Source organism: Daktulosphaira vitifoliae, unplaced genomic scaffold (assembly GCF_025091365.1).
Source record: "Daktulosphaira vitifoliae isolate Bord-2020 unplaced genomic scaffold, ASM2509136v1 Scaffold_5, whole genome shotgun sequence".
Lineage (NCBI taxonomy): Eukaryota > Metazoa > Arthropoda > Insecta > Hemiptera > Phylloxeridae > Daktulosphaira > Daktulosphaira vitifoliae.
In genome coordinates this window covers 13,107,161-13,120,985 of record NW_026099576.1, presented here as the reverse complement: position 1 = coordinate 13,120,985, position 13,825 = coordinate 13,107,161, and the positions used below count along the sequence as shown (strand labels likewise).

Here is a 13,825-nt window from a genome sequence, read left to right as displayed (position 1 = left end):
ATAATATTATATACTTTCAAAGAATAAACTATAATTGAAAAAACATTAAATACTATTTTTAAAGAGTTATTTACAAGATACATTGTGTATTTATGATTTCATCATAAATATTGGCAGTAAATCAATTAGATGAACTATTAATATAAATTAAGGAGACATAAACGTATTATATTTCTTTTCTTATCTTCTTTGTTTTAAGTCTACTAGCTTTAAATGTAATTTAGTTCATAAAATTAGAATGAAGTTATGTTATTCAATAATAATTAAAAAATATATCAGCATGAATAAATTCATAAGAGACTTGAATTCACTACATTCTAATTTATCTAATAGGTGTCACAAGTGAATAAATAATAAATAATAAATAATAAATGAATAATCATTCGGAAAGTTGAGCACTATTTGGACGCACAACAAATAACTACTTAGATTTTTATTATTTGAGTCCCAACGAAAAGTCCATTTTATTAACTAAAAAGTTTAATTGAAAATTATATCGTCAACAAAAATCCAACTATAAAAATGATTCAACCTCCTTTTTAAAAAAAAGACCACCCATCAAAAAAGTGATATCTACATTTTTGCTAATTGGTCAAAATGTTGATTACACAATACAATTTGAGAACTACAGAAAGAGCAAATTTAAGTTTTCTCGTTCTTTAGTTCTTAAACTTTAATTCTACTTTCAAGGACAACATTGCTCCTTTATTTATTTGTATGTTTAATATTTAGTCAGTTTTTTTAATGAGGCTGATTTTGTAGCAATTTTATATGAATTTCATAATGAAATCTCAATCCTTTTCTTTTCTACTGAGTTTTATCCTTAGTGTCCTAATTCTAAAATAAGCACTGAGTCAATACTTACTTGATCAGTAACTGGCCAATTGTTAAACAATATGAAGGAGCAATATTGCTATGGAAATAGTGTTAAAGTTATCGACAATGCAAATATCACTACTTTTTTAGGAAGAGGTTGGAAATTTTACAGTTAGTTTTTTTTTTTTTTTTTGAGAACACCAGTCTATTTTGATTGTTTAAGCCAGTTATATGCATAATTTTTATGAGCCAATAAAAATCAGAACTGCCCTCAAATGATGCCTCTCTCTGTAAGACCAATTATTTAAAAAAAATTTTTTCACATTTTTACATTTACTTACACCATTGACATACCTTTATGCTGAATTTCATGTTTGTGTCTATACAGGAAGTGTCTTATAATTTTGATGATGTGTTAGTGAGCAAGTCAGTAACAAAAATGAAAACTTTAAAATTCCCTCATATTGAAATGGATATACATTATAGACTAATTTTTTAATAATGTTTTAACTTATTAAGGAATAATCAAATTTGAAATTTGAAAAATTTGCCTGTAGAGAACAAAAATACAGAAATTAAAAAAATCGAAAATATTGTTTAGTAGATACAAAATATCTCATTAAATCTACAACAATGGTTTTTTAATGCAATGACTATTTATAAATTAAATAACTGTTACTCGTAATAATCATTAAATAAGAATATAATTTTATAAATAATTTAAACAATATGGCGATAAAAAATAGGGACATAAATTAGATAGTGGCTTTTCATAATTTATAACAACATTTACACCAAAAATAATTGATCAATAAATAAAATTGAGTCCTTACTATGATAATTATTGAATTATATTTATTTAATTTTTAAATTATATGTAATTAAAAAGCTCAGAGAGAATTCTATTTAGCTATTAAATATATAACCATGTACACAGAGAAAGCGCTATGAATTTAAAAACAATTTTAATAAAAGAAAATGACAATATAAATTTTGAAGCAAGTATAGTCATCGCTAAATATCCACTAACGTAAAACACTGAAAACTATCATAATTTATCAAAGAAATTATTATTGTAAAAATTTTATTTATCCTATATATTAAGTTTAGAAAAATGTATTTTGATGTAGAATTTCATGAAACTCAGGTTTAATTCTTGGTAGTATTATGCTAAGCAAAGTCCGGGTTTGATAGGTAAATATTTTAAGTATACAGAATAAACAGGGTAAAAGTCGCTGTCAGCATGTGAATTTTTTTATAAACTCAAATGCATAGTTAAACGTAGTAGTAACAATAAAAAACCTAAGTAATTTCTAGAAATCTTAACAACGTCATAATTCTAAAAATATAATTATACTCTGTAATGTACACATAATTATAAAATATCGCACAGAAATTTTTCTTGTTCTTCTGTATTTCAAAATAGATTATTATAATATCTACACTAAAACATAACAACTAATCCCTTGCAACACGTTGTACATTGTCATCAGTGTAAATTACATTTACAGACATATTATTTCAACTTTGACAGTTCATATCTGGTTTTATATCATTACGCGCTGACGATAAAAAAAAGAACGAAAAATATTGGCGACTTTATTTTTAGGTAGAATAATTTATAACTAGAAATAGAAAATGATGATTTAACAAAAAATCGATTTTTGAATGGAAAATTGTCCGACCTAACTCTAGAATTAATAAATGGAATCAAATCTCATGTTTGGGATTGTGATTATGCAAGCAAAAACGAATTAATTTTATTATTAATTAACTTGCCGTAATAATTATTCATTACTTCATAGCTCACTGCAAAACTATTAGTTTTGTAATATAATTTGAAAATAAAACAAATCTATTATTAAAATTATGTATGTTTTAATAATTATCATCAATATATGAGAATTTTTAACAATTACTATGCCAAAGTAAAAAAGTGACATTTTTTAAACATAATAGAAAATGTAATTATATTTTTTACCAAATCATATAATTTTAATAATATTTTTAAACTAACATCAAGGATACTAGGTACAACAAATCTTACATCTCGTTTTTCAATCCATTTCAAATAATTAAATATAATTAATATGTGTTAATAAATTCTTAGTACCTTTTATTAAAATAATTGAGTTATTTTATTGGCTATAAAATAGGAGCAAACACCTCTACTAGTACTATTGTACCACTAAGTACTATTGTACCACTAAGTACTATTGTACTTTAGTCTCTATTATTATAAGTCGCGTAGGTAAATAAGTATTTTTTAAGTCCTTTTTAATAAACACAAACGGTACCATGTTATAAATAATGTGCACACTACTTATCTCCCATGCAAAATTTATCATTTTTATTTTATTATCATTTTTAGTTATTTAATAATTAATGAGTATTTATTTTTTATGTTTTAGGAGTATCAGGAATACATTTTACTCAAAAGTAGCATCGACTGGTAGAAACAATGAGTACTACTACACCAGGTCCTATGGGCATTTCTGCCGAGTTAATAAGGGAATTAAGATTTGAATGTGAAAGTCGATTAAATGCAACGGTTCATGATAGTAATAGTAAGTCAATTAAATATTTAGTAATGTGTTTAGCATAATTGTACATAGTATAAATCATAATAATTATTACTATAAAAATATACATAGACGCAAAGATACATTAGTCAAGAAAGAAATAACTATTGAATCTTCAACAAAATTAGAGCAAAACTTTATATCTAAGAAATTGAACATTTCAAGCCTTTTTTTATTACTTTTAGGAGAAGTAAAAAAAAACATTTTTTACCTCAAAAGGCTTTATTAAATCTACTTAATTTAACAATGTTTTGGTAAATATATATTATAAAATTAAATATGATTAAATAAAATGATATACGGCAAAGCTTAAATTAGAAAATACCGACTAGTGAAATATGCCAAATATGGACTTGGACCATTCTTATAAATACAAATAAGTAGGGACTTGGAGAAACATAGCTCATCCAAAATTCTAAAAATTATGAAATATGCTCTGTTTAATATTATTTTAATATATAAGGTATTTATTGAGTAGTAGTAACTGAAACAAATAAATTCTATTTAATTGTAGTCTTTTTTACATTAATATTGTTCTAATTGTAATATAATAGAATTATCTGTAAAATATTTTAATCTGTGTACATGGTAAATGTTGATGTGAAATATTATTTGTTATAAAATACAACAATATCAAAGATCATAGAACATTTATGGATCCATGAAGCTGTATAGAAGTTTAGTATAGACTAATAACTAGTTAAATGTCATAAATTTAAACAGAATAGGGGAATGTGGGTTTATGCGTGAGTATACCTTACTACCTTAACTTTGATATACGGTTAACAAAAGGAAGTTTCTATTTATGTTTATATAATAAAATTATCAAATTTGGTATTNCGGTTAACAAAAGGAAGTTTCTATTTATGTTTATATAATAAAATTATCAAATTTGGTATTCCATTAAATAATCATAGTTGAAACACTTATATTTATTACATGCTACAGTCTATGTTTATTTAAAAAGTTTCCATACATTTATTAATAATTCATTAATAGTTCCTATTTAATTGATCATTCAACAGTGTATTTGTAAACATAACCAGAATTATCGTGCCAGATTTCATTTTTTTTTTGTCAAAAAGCAGTGAAACCTTTTTAAAGGTAAACATAATATTAAAATTTTGTTAGTAATTTGTAAAACGTATGAAATGTGACCGGTTAACAAATATTTTCTATTCCGATCAGTTTTGTTTTAGGAAAGTCCCATTTTAGTTAAGTTAAAATATATTTTCAAAAAGATGCAATAGTATTTTGACACTCTAAATCAAATAGGTAGAGTTTAATAAATATTACGCGTCAAATCTAAATAAAATTTATTAGTCTAGAATTAAAAATGTTATTCACAACATTTAGTCGATTATCTATTTATTTAATAATACTTATTTTCCGTAAATTGAATTTCCAAGTAATTTTAATATAAAAATTAGTTTTGAAAATAATTAAAAATGATATTTTATAGCACTATAGAAAAAGTAAAATTTCTGATGACCTTTTGTTAATACTTTTTCTTGTTTTCACCAAGTTACCTTTCTTAGTACAAAATCATTTCTTTAGTATAAGAGAACCAAAAAATAATATTTGAACTTTTATTTTCCTGGCTTTTTGTCCAAATTGTTTCCGCAAACTTCTTTAACTTTTTTTCTATTTGTGTAGACAGCTCTAAAAAAACGCATTAGCAATATCATAAACTTTTAACAGGTCAAGGTATTTTAATGGTTAAAAAATTGTTGTTAAAACGAATAAATTATAGTTTTATAAATATTTTTTGATTAATTTTTTCATTGGATTTATTTAATCGACCTCACTAAAAATAGTTCAATTATACAGGGTTTTATTTTAACACTTGCTACATAGTTTCTTTTAAAATAATAAATATGTTTAGTAAATTATTTTTGGTATTGTGATGTCATATATTTATCGATTAATTAGTTATTAATTATTTGTTTAATTCTTACTTTGTACTTTTTATGGATATAAATTTTATTTTTTTAAAAGATAACATACATATAACTAACTCATAAATAATAGGTTACTTATAACATACTTGAAAATTAGTATGAAATTGACACTCAATATTTTTTATTTTAATTTTTACGGAAAAATTGTAAAAATTATAAGTAATAGAATATTTTGTTACCATTACAACAAACGTGTTAAAATTGTAAGTATAGACTTATCAAAAAGAAAAAAAACCTTTTTTAGTTTTTAATTTTCTTTTTTTTTATAAATGGTGGATAATTGAATGGAAGTAGTAACCTACCCTTTTTAATTGGCTATACTATTTGACCTTAAGTACAATCACAAATAATTTTTAAAAAAAATTAAGTTAAAAATCATAACTTAAAAAACGGTGATTTTTTACATCAAAATAATTTTTTNATAACTTAAAAAACGGTGATTTTTTACATCAAAATAATTTTTTACATAAGGAAGAAAAATCGTTAAGACAATCTTTTTAACTTCTAGTATGTAACGTAAATTTTAATTTAATGTAAGATAAAAACTATGAATATTTCCGTAACATTTTCAAAAGTTAAGTTGAAAAGGTTAACTTTTCATAGAACATTTATTATATTGAAATGCATAAATACGTAAAGGGTTGGGTAAAAAGTATACCTAATTAAAATTAAATAAAAAAAGTTTGTCACTTAGTAAAACACACATTTAATTTACGTAGTTTGAATAAAGAAGTAATTTTTGCCTAACTATACTCTAAAAAAAGTTAAAATGAACTAAAAAATTACAAACATGTATTATAAATCAAAAAATTACCTCGACGTGCAAATTAAAATTTTTATATTTAAATTCTTTATTACATAAATCGATTTTTTTGCTAAAAAAACTTCGATTATGTTAACTTTAATAAAATACAATGTGCATTGAAATCCGTGCACCCTGCTGATAATGGTAAGAATTTAATAATGATTTATATTGATATCCTAAATTAAAATAATTTTCTATACGTTTAATTTATGATGATAATTGAATATTGTTTTTAAATTTAAAACACAAAATTGGTAAAACCTAATTCTTATATAAAATAAATAATATCTTTCTATTTTAAATAGTTCGATTTCGTTAATGTAAGATTAAACTATAGACTTCCTACTTGAACCGTAATTACAAGACTGATCCTTTCCTTAATATTGATATTTATTAGTTAAGGTAATATTATTTATGATTTATAAGACTCGCCGAGATATATTATGAAAAATTATTAAGTACACACCTATTTGTGATTATCTATTATACTTTACAATCATTTATATTATACCATAAACATAGTACAAATTTCTTTATTACGTTATAAATACATAGTATTTGACTATAAATTTTGACAAGCTCTTTAACAATATAATATTTCTCATATATACAAATTAAATTTCAACGTTTAAAGCTTACATTATGAAATTGTAAAAATATTGGTTAAAAATTNAAAGCTTACATTATGAAATTGTAAAAATATCGGTTAAAAATTAATAAATGTTTAAAGCGAAAATTGTATCAAATTAGTCAATAATAGAAATACTTACATATTCGAATTATTTTTTTTACTTTGTGTTTTAATTTAAATAACAAAAACATGGCGTATATTAAAATTTTACAAAACATAAGCATGACTAGACTTCATCAGCTGAATGACTTAACTTGTAAATGATAATTCGGTATTGCAACATATTCTATAAATAAATAGTAGCTACCCATTTTTCCTAGCCCTTTATGGCACTCAAGAGTTGAAATAACTAGTTTCTACTTTAATATACTTTAATGGTTATTAGCTCATAAACTTTTTAGTTTTAAATTTATTCTTTTTCGCGATCATCAGTTTTTTAATAGCTTATCAATAAAATAAGAAGTGTATACACGTTTTGTCAATAAAAATATTGTGATTTTGAATATTAGGTCACGATGTACATGCTAAATTGGGCGGAAATGATTGTTGAATGCTGAATTTCAGGAATAATCGTTAATGTATTATTGAGTCCCATCAAAATACAATTTGAATATTTGTAAATTTAAATTTTATTTTATTTTTTATAATATTTGAGAAAGCATTGCCTATATAGATATGTGATATTTTACCAATGTCTCTGTCGACTATTTTATAAATTATTTTTCTTCAAATTTATGTAGCTACTATAATTGTCACTGGTATCTTTTATGGTTAAGTTTTTCGTTTATGAATACATTTAATTGTATAGTATAGTAAGCATTTTAAAATAATTTAATGTCATAAGTTATCATGTATATCAAAATTAACAATTTATTCTTTGTCTAATCCTATTTTATTTTTATTATTTTTTTTAAACTCCATTGTTTAAATATTTTTCACTAAACTAACACTAAGTTACTAAAATTTCCTTTGTATTTTTTTTATAATTCAACAACAAACAGGTTACTTTTATCTTGGATATCTGCTAAGGATTTACTAAATTAAATACGTATTTATCTTATTCGGATTATTAACATTTGGCTACGCTAATATCATTCTGTCAATACAGTAACATTTTCCTATTAGTATTTTAAGCTTAATCTCGCTTTAAGTGTAAACTCTAGTGTTTATTCCCGAAATGATATTTATCTTATTGACTCGGTACAAATAAGTTTTGTATACAAACATACGACTTAAAATTTCTATCTTCTGTATTTATATGAACATCTATTTTTAAAAAAACGCATCAATATCATTTCAGTGACTTTTAAGTTATAAGACAATGTTTAGTAGTTTTACATAACAGCAATTATTAATGCACTTTCAATACTCGAAAAATTAGGTCAGAAATGTTGATTATTATTTTAGTAATATTTTTAGTGAGATAATTTAAAAATTAAATTTGATTATATTTTATAATCTTAATATAAATTATATTTTGAACAATTTTGTGTATTATATCAAAGATAAAAAAATATACATTAGTGATATACTTAGGATTATTGTCTATCTGATAAAATCATATTTTGAGTAATACGTAATTTAAATTAAAAATAACTTTAAATAAAATTTTATTATACAGATTATTTAATAAAAAAAGAATCATTACTTATAATGGACGATCCATTATAAATCTTTCAGTGTTTTAATATTTATATTATTAGAAATTTGATGGCTTATAGTTAAAGAACTGATTTATATGCACTTATAAATTCTGTTAAGCTATTTTGAACACATCATCAACCAGTACAATTTTTAATAATTCTCTTAAAAACTTAGTAATATACTGTATTTAGAGGTGAACATTTTATAATACTTATTAACTTTTATTATTTATTTAATACTTATTTAATTGAATGTGTCTATGTTACTATATATTCCTACACTTCGTTGCACAAGCTTGATCCTTCAAAGTTAGCTAAACCAACATTTATAAAAGCATATAAATCTCTTTCTTACTTATTGTAGAATACTTTATACATATATCTTCGCTTTTATTGTCTTTTGGTAATCAGCATATACTTATAAATTCATTCATATTTCACATAAAAGAAAACAAGTAAAAAAAAATTCATAAGTGTCAATAATTGTTAAACAACAGTGAAACATTATTTATAAATAATTATTTGTAAATTAATGTAACATCTCGATTTTATTATTGTGATTATATTTAAATACCTTTTCAGCTTTGCGTCGAAGCTAAATAAAGTTTTCAACTCATGAAAATGTTATAGCTTAATGCATTTTCCATTCTATAGCGTTCTGTGCTGTCACAGGCGTCAATAATATCTAAAGTCGGCTTTAGTTAAGGTAAAATAAAATCAACCACATGACATTATAAAAACTACAAAATTTATGATAGACTGAATTTTACTGTGGTCATGTAGTTTGTGTTTTTTTAAAGGATAATATTATAATTTAAATTATAATTTTTTATTATATTTTTAAACATAATTTTAATACATTAAAAAAAATGAGTTTATTACAATTACTATTAAGATACAAAATTCAAGATTATGTATGAATAATTAAGAAGAAATTTAAAAAAATGGCCGTTTTACTTTCTATTAAATTAATAATATTAAGTTTAAAAAAAATCAATTTTTTGATGCGAGTTTCTTTATAGATTTTCATGCTATTCCTCAAGTTAAATAGCTTCAAATAAAAAAGAAAAACATTAAAAATTGTTAACGAATAATAAGAGTAAACAATAAAAGAAAACCTCTTTTTGAAAACCTGATGAATGTTAAACGGAAATAAAAAGGTGGCTATCTAAACTGCATTAGGTATACTTTTATCGAATAAGACAAATAATAAAAGTAAATGTAAAATAACTTAATACGAAATCTTTTTTAATATAGTTATGACAAGTATCTATTGTATATAGTATTTTTATATTCATTAAAAAAACGTCTACTATTTAAAGAACTTACATGATTTACACGTAATATATTTTTTTTAAGATCGAAGTATCTTAATAAAACTATTAAATGTTATATGATCAAAAGTCAATTGCTTACTTAACCGTTGGTATTTTATTTTGTAATATCAATAACTTAACACGGACTTTTATCCACTTAAAAATTGTGTTAAAGTATTCTAAACACTTCATCATTCAGTAAAAATTTTGATAAATAAGATAAAAATTTAGTAATGTGATTTAATTGGACTTATAGTGTTGGTGATGGAAGAGAGTTATTTCCTCCTAAAATGAAAAATATTTCCACGCTATTGTATATTTCAACAACAAATTTGTACGAATTTTAGTTCTTTTAAAAAGTCTAAAACAAAATCTATAAATGTATATAGATATGCTGTATGATAATAAAAAAATATTTTTTTAAATTAAATTTTCTGTAAATTTAAAAACATTTATTTACCTAAGTAAAATATTTCATATTTTATCTCAGTTTATTTGTAATATTCTATTATATTATTTATTATACTTAAGTCATTGAGCTAAATTCAAGTTTTTTGTGGTGTTTTTCTGTAGTATTTAAATCTGGAATTTTAACAGGCTTGCCCATAGATTTTTCAGAGGTATCATGAAAATTTCGTGATATCTATTTTTGACTGAGTCATNTAGATTTTCCAGAGGTATCATGAAAATTTCGTGATGTCTATTTTTGACTGAGTCATTTTTTTTTTATTTCATTAGAATAGTTTTTATTTGGACACCAATTTATGTATGCATTGAAATTTTGTTTATACTGGTTGTTTTCACATTTAGTCTACATTTTATAATGATAATAACTACCCAAAAAATGGGTTAAAAGTTGTTATCAACCAGTCATATTTTTAAATCAATTTTCAATTTATAACTTAGTTAAATGTATAATTTGTTATTAGACAATTTTAATTAAACTATCCTAAGGTTTAAGGAATGAATTAAAAACGCAATAATAACTGATNTAAATATATAATTTGTTATAAGACAATTTTAATTAAACTATCCTAAAGTTTAAGGAATGAATTAAAAACGCAATAATAACTGATAAATCAATAGATATATGAAACTGTAAAATACCAAAAATCATTTTTCTTAACATAATTATTATTTCAAGTGAAATCGAGTGGCTAATATAAAAAAANATTTTTCTTAACATAATTATTATTTCAAGTGAAATCGAGTGGCTAATATAAAAAAATTAACTTGTATTTGTGGAGTAACCTTGATTAGAAAATTAAATATTCAGTTATTTTTTGATCTGTAGTAATACACACGAAATGTAATTGGAAAGTTCAAAAGAAATTGTTAATAAAATTGTAAAAGTACAGAAAACGTAAATGTAAGTAAAATTCGAATGATTACTTAAAAAGATGAAAAAATGATTAAATTCACTTGTCTTAGAAAATTTATTTAAAAATATAATAAAAACATAACACACAAAGGAAAAAGTTTTTCAATTGTATTTTTTAATATCGTTTGTTTTCGATCAAGTTCTTTAATATACACATTTTTGTATTTATTGTACTTATAAATAAATTATTTATTGTGATAAAATTTTCTTGGTTAAACAATATTTTATTCATTTTAATAACTTTAAATGTATAATATATTTTAATGAATAATAATGCTAAATGATAAATGAGGATGCTATAATAAAATTTTTAATCGAAGATATTTGCATTAAACATTTTTTGTAGTTTATAAATAATAAAACAGATATGAGTAAAAAATAGTAAATTAATGTCTGTTTATTTCTTTTCTTGATGTAAGAAGAAATTCATATATAAATAGAAATGTATTTTGTGTCATATTACTCACTTAAAAGAAACTTTCATAATTATGCGATAAAAGTTTTTTGTTTTAATTTCTTTGATTACTTTTTTTTAAAAGAATCTTTAAAATATACCTTATAAAATAATTTGTAGAAATAGTATAAATAAATAGTAAACTTAAATAAATATTTTTTCAGTTTAGTGCTTCTAAAGTTAAGCCACCATGATAATAAAACACGATTATAAAAATGATAAATTCTTTTCAATAAAAATAAATAACTTTAAAAATCAAAGATTTAAGAAGCTTATTTGATCATTAAACTTTAAAAATTAATCTTATCTAAGATGCTAATGAAACTGAAAAGATGTTTTGATGACTTTATCCGATTGTTTAAATGGACAAATTATAACCACTTTTAAAAATGCTGTACGATTCATCTATGAGTTAAGATTGAAATCAATATTTCTGACTAATCCTTTCTGTTATAATACATCATGCGAGGTTAACAAAATTTACGAGGGTATCACAAAGATACCTTTTTGCCCTTCCGGTAAATTCCGGTTTGTTCTTCGTAAATAATTCATTGCAGATTACATAACTACTAGATTCTAGTTGAACCATTTTTTCGTACTTTTTTGAGACGTATTATACATGCATATTTTTCTGACTGTATATGTATTATTGTATTATATTTTTTTAAATCAATGAAGTGTAATATAAAATATGGTTTTCTACGTCCCAACATATTGTTTATTATACAACGAAACAGTGATTTGGTAGAAGAAGATAAGAGCTTGCTGAGTGTTACATTTAGATAAAAATAATATGTTTTTATTTTAATAAAATACCTGCTTTAAAGTTATAAAGAAACCCATTGTTTTAATAAAGTCTCAACAGTACATATTTAGATATGATAAAATATATTTTGCATTAAGTTTTAATATTTAAAACAAACTATGGTGATAAATTTTAATATTTATTATTTAAAATACACCAAATGCCAATACATCTCATAAATGAGTTTATGCCCTCAGATAAAATTCATTTGTAAAATGTTTCGTTAAAGTTTTATTTTAGAGAAACAACATAAATTTTTTTTTCCAAAATGTTACAAATTTTGTCCTTAAATTAAAATTACATTTTAATTTTTTACAATTTCATAAGACTATTTTAAGATCTGTTATTAACATGTTTAGATAAAGAGATTGTAAATGTAAATTTACTCATTTTCTCAAATTCAATATGTCTTAGTAAAATTTTTTAAATATATAATAACAAAGACAGGCGTATTTGTTATAACTTATTTGATTTTCACAAATTGCAATTTTTCATGAAGGTTATTTTCTATACTCAATGAAAGTCATAAATGAGATGAGGATCATTTTTGTTCAATTACACGTGTAATTTAGCTTTTATTTCGATTTTCTATTTTGGAATTTTATTTTTNGATGAGGATCATTTTTGTTCAATTACACGTGTAATTTAGCTTTTATTTCGATTTTCTATTTTGGAATTTTCTTTTTCTTTTTATTTTTTAAACTTTTTCGTGAAATACAATTTACAATTATTTTGTTGCTATTAGAATTTTGCTCTACCATTACTTTCTTATCAAATTTTTATTAATTCTCTAATAAAACTTAAAAGTATATGGCCGGTACGTTTAATAATATAATTTTACATAAAAACAAGACATGCCTTGTTTGTAAGTTTTAACTGTCACTCTACACGAGTTTTATATACTTGAAAAGTGAAAAACATCAACNGTTTCAACTGTCACTCTACACGAGTTTTATATACTTGAAAAGTGAAAAACATTTACATATTATTTAATATAATAATTATATTTTTTTAGTAAAATTAAAAGTTATGAGAACTATGAAACATTTAAGTCTTTTACAAAAGAGGGTATTTTAGTAATAGATGGGACAACTATTTCGGTGAAATATTGTCCAGTCAAAATAGGATTTTATATTGCCCTCTTTAATGGAGTCTGTAAGAATTTAAAATATTACTAAGCTTGCGAACCTTTTTTTCTTGAGAAGGTTAAGATAGCTACCAAAATGTACCACTTAAGTAGAAAAAAAGTAACTGTGTACCGAAAAAGCATTATATTAAATAATTTTAATAGTAAAAATATGAAGCTTGAAATATGTTAAATATTTTTAAGATTGATATAATGTCGTACTTTTTCATATATATTTTTTTTAATAGCACAATCAAACTTAAATTTTATAGAATTTTTTATATTTATTGGTTGGTATTTATCAT

General features: G+C 22.5%; 1 protein-coding gene across 4 annotated transcripts in view; it reads left to right on the top strand.

The window, feature by feature from the left end:
* Nucleotides 1–3,227: 3,227 nt before the first annotated feature.
* The window catches only part of LOC126908152 (calcitonin gene-related peptide type 1 receptor-like), a gene marked incomplete at its 5' end in the record, with an annotated part of 50,949 nt that continues 40,351 nt past the window's right edge, over nt 3,228–13,825 (top strand). For all 4 annotated transcript variants that reach the window (XM_050690061.1, XM_050690063.1, XM_050690065.1 and 1 more), the window contains 1 exon segment: nt 3,228–3,383. In XM_050690061.1, the coding sequence (XP_050546018.1) occupies nt 3,278–3,383 (106 nt within the window).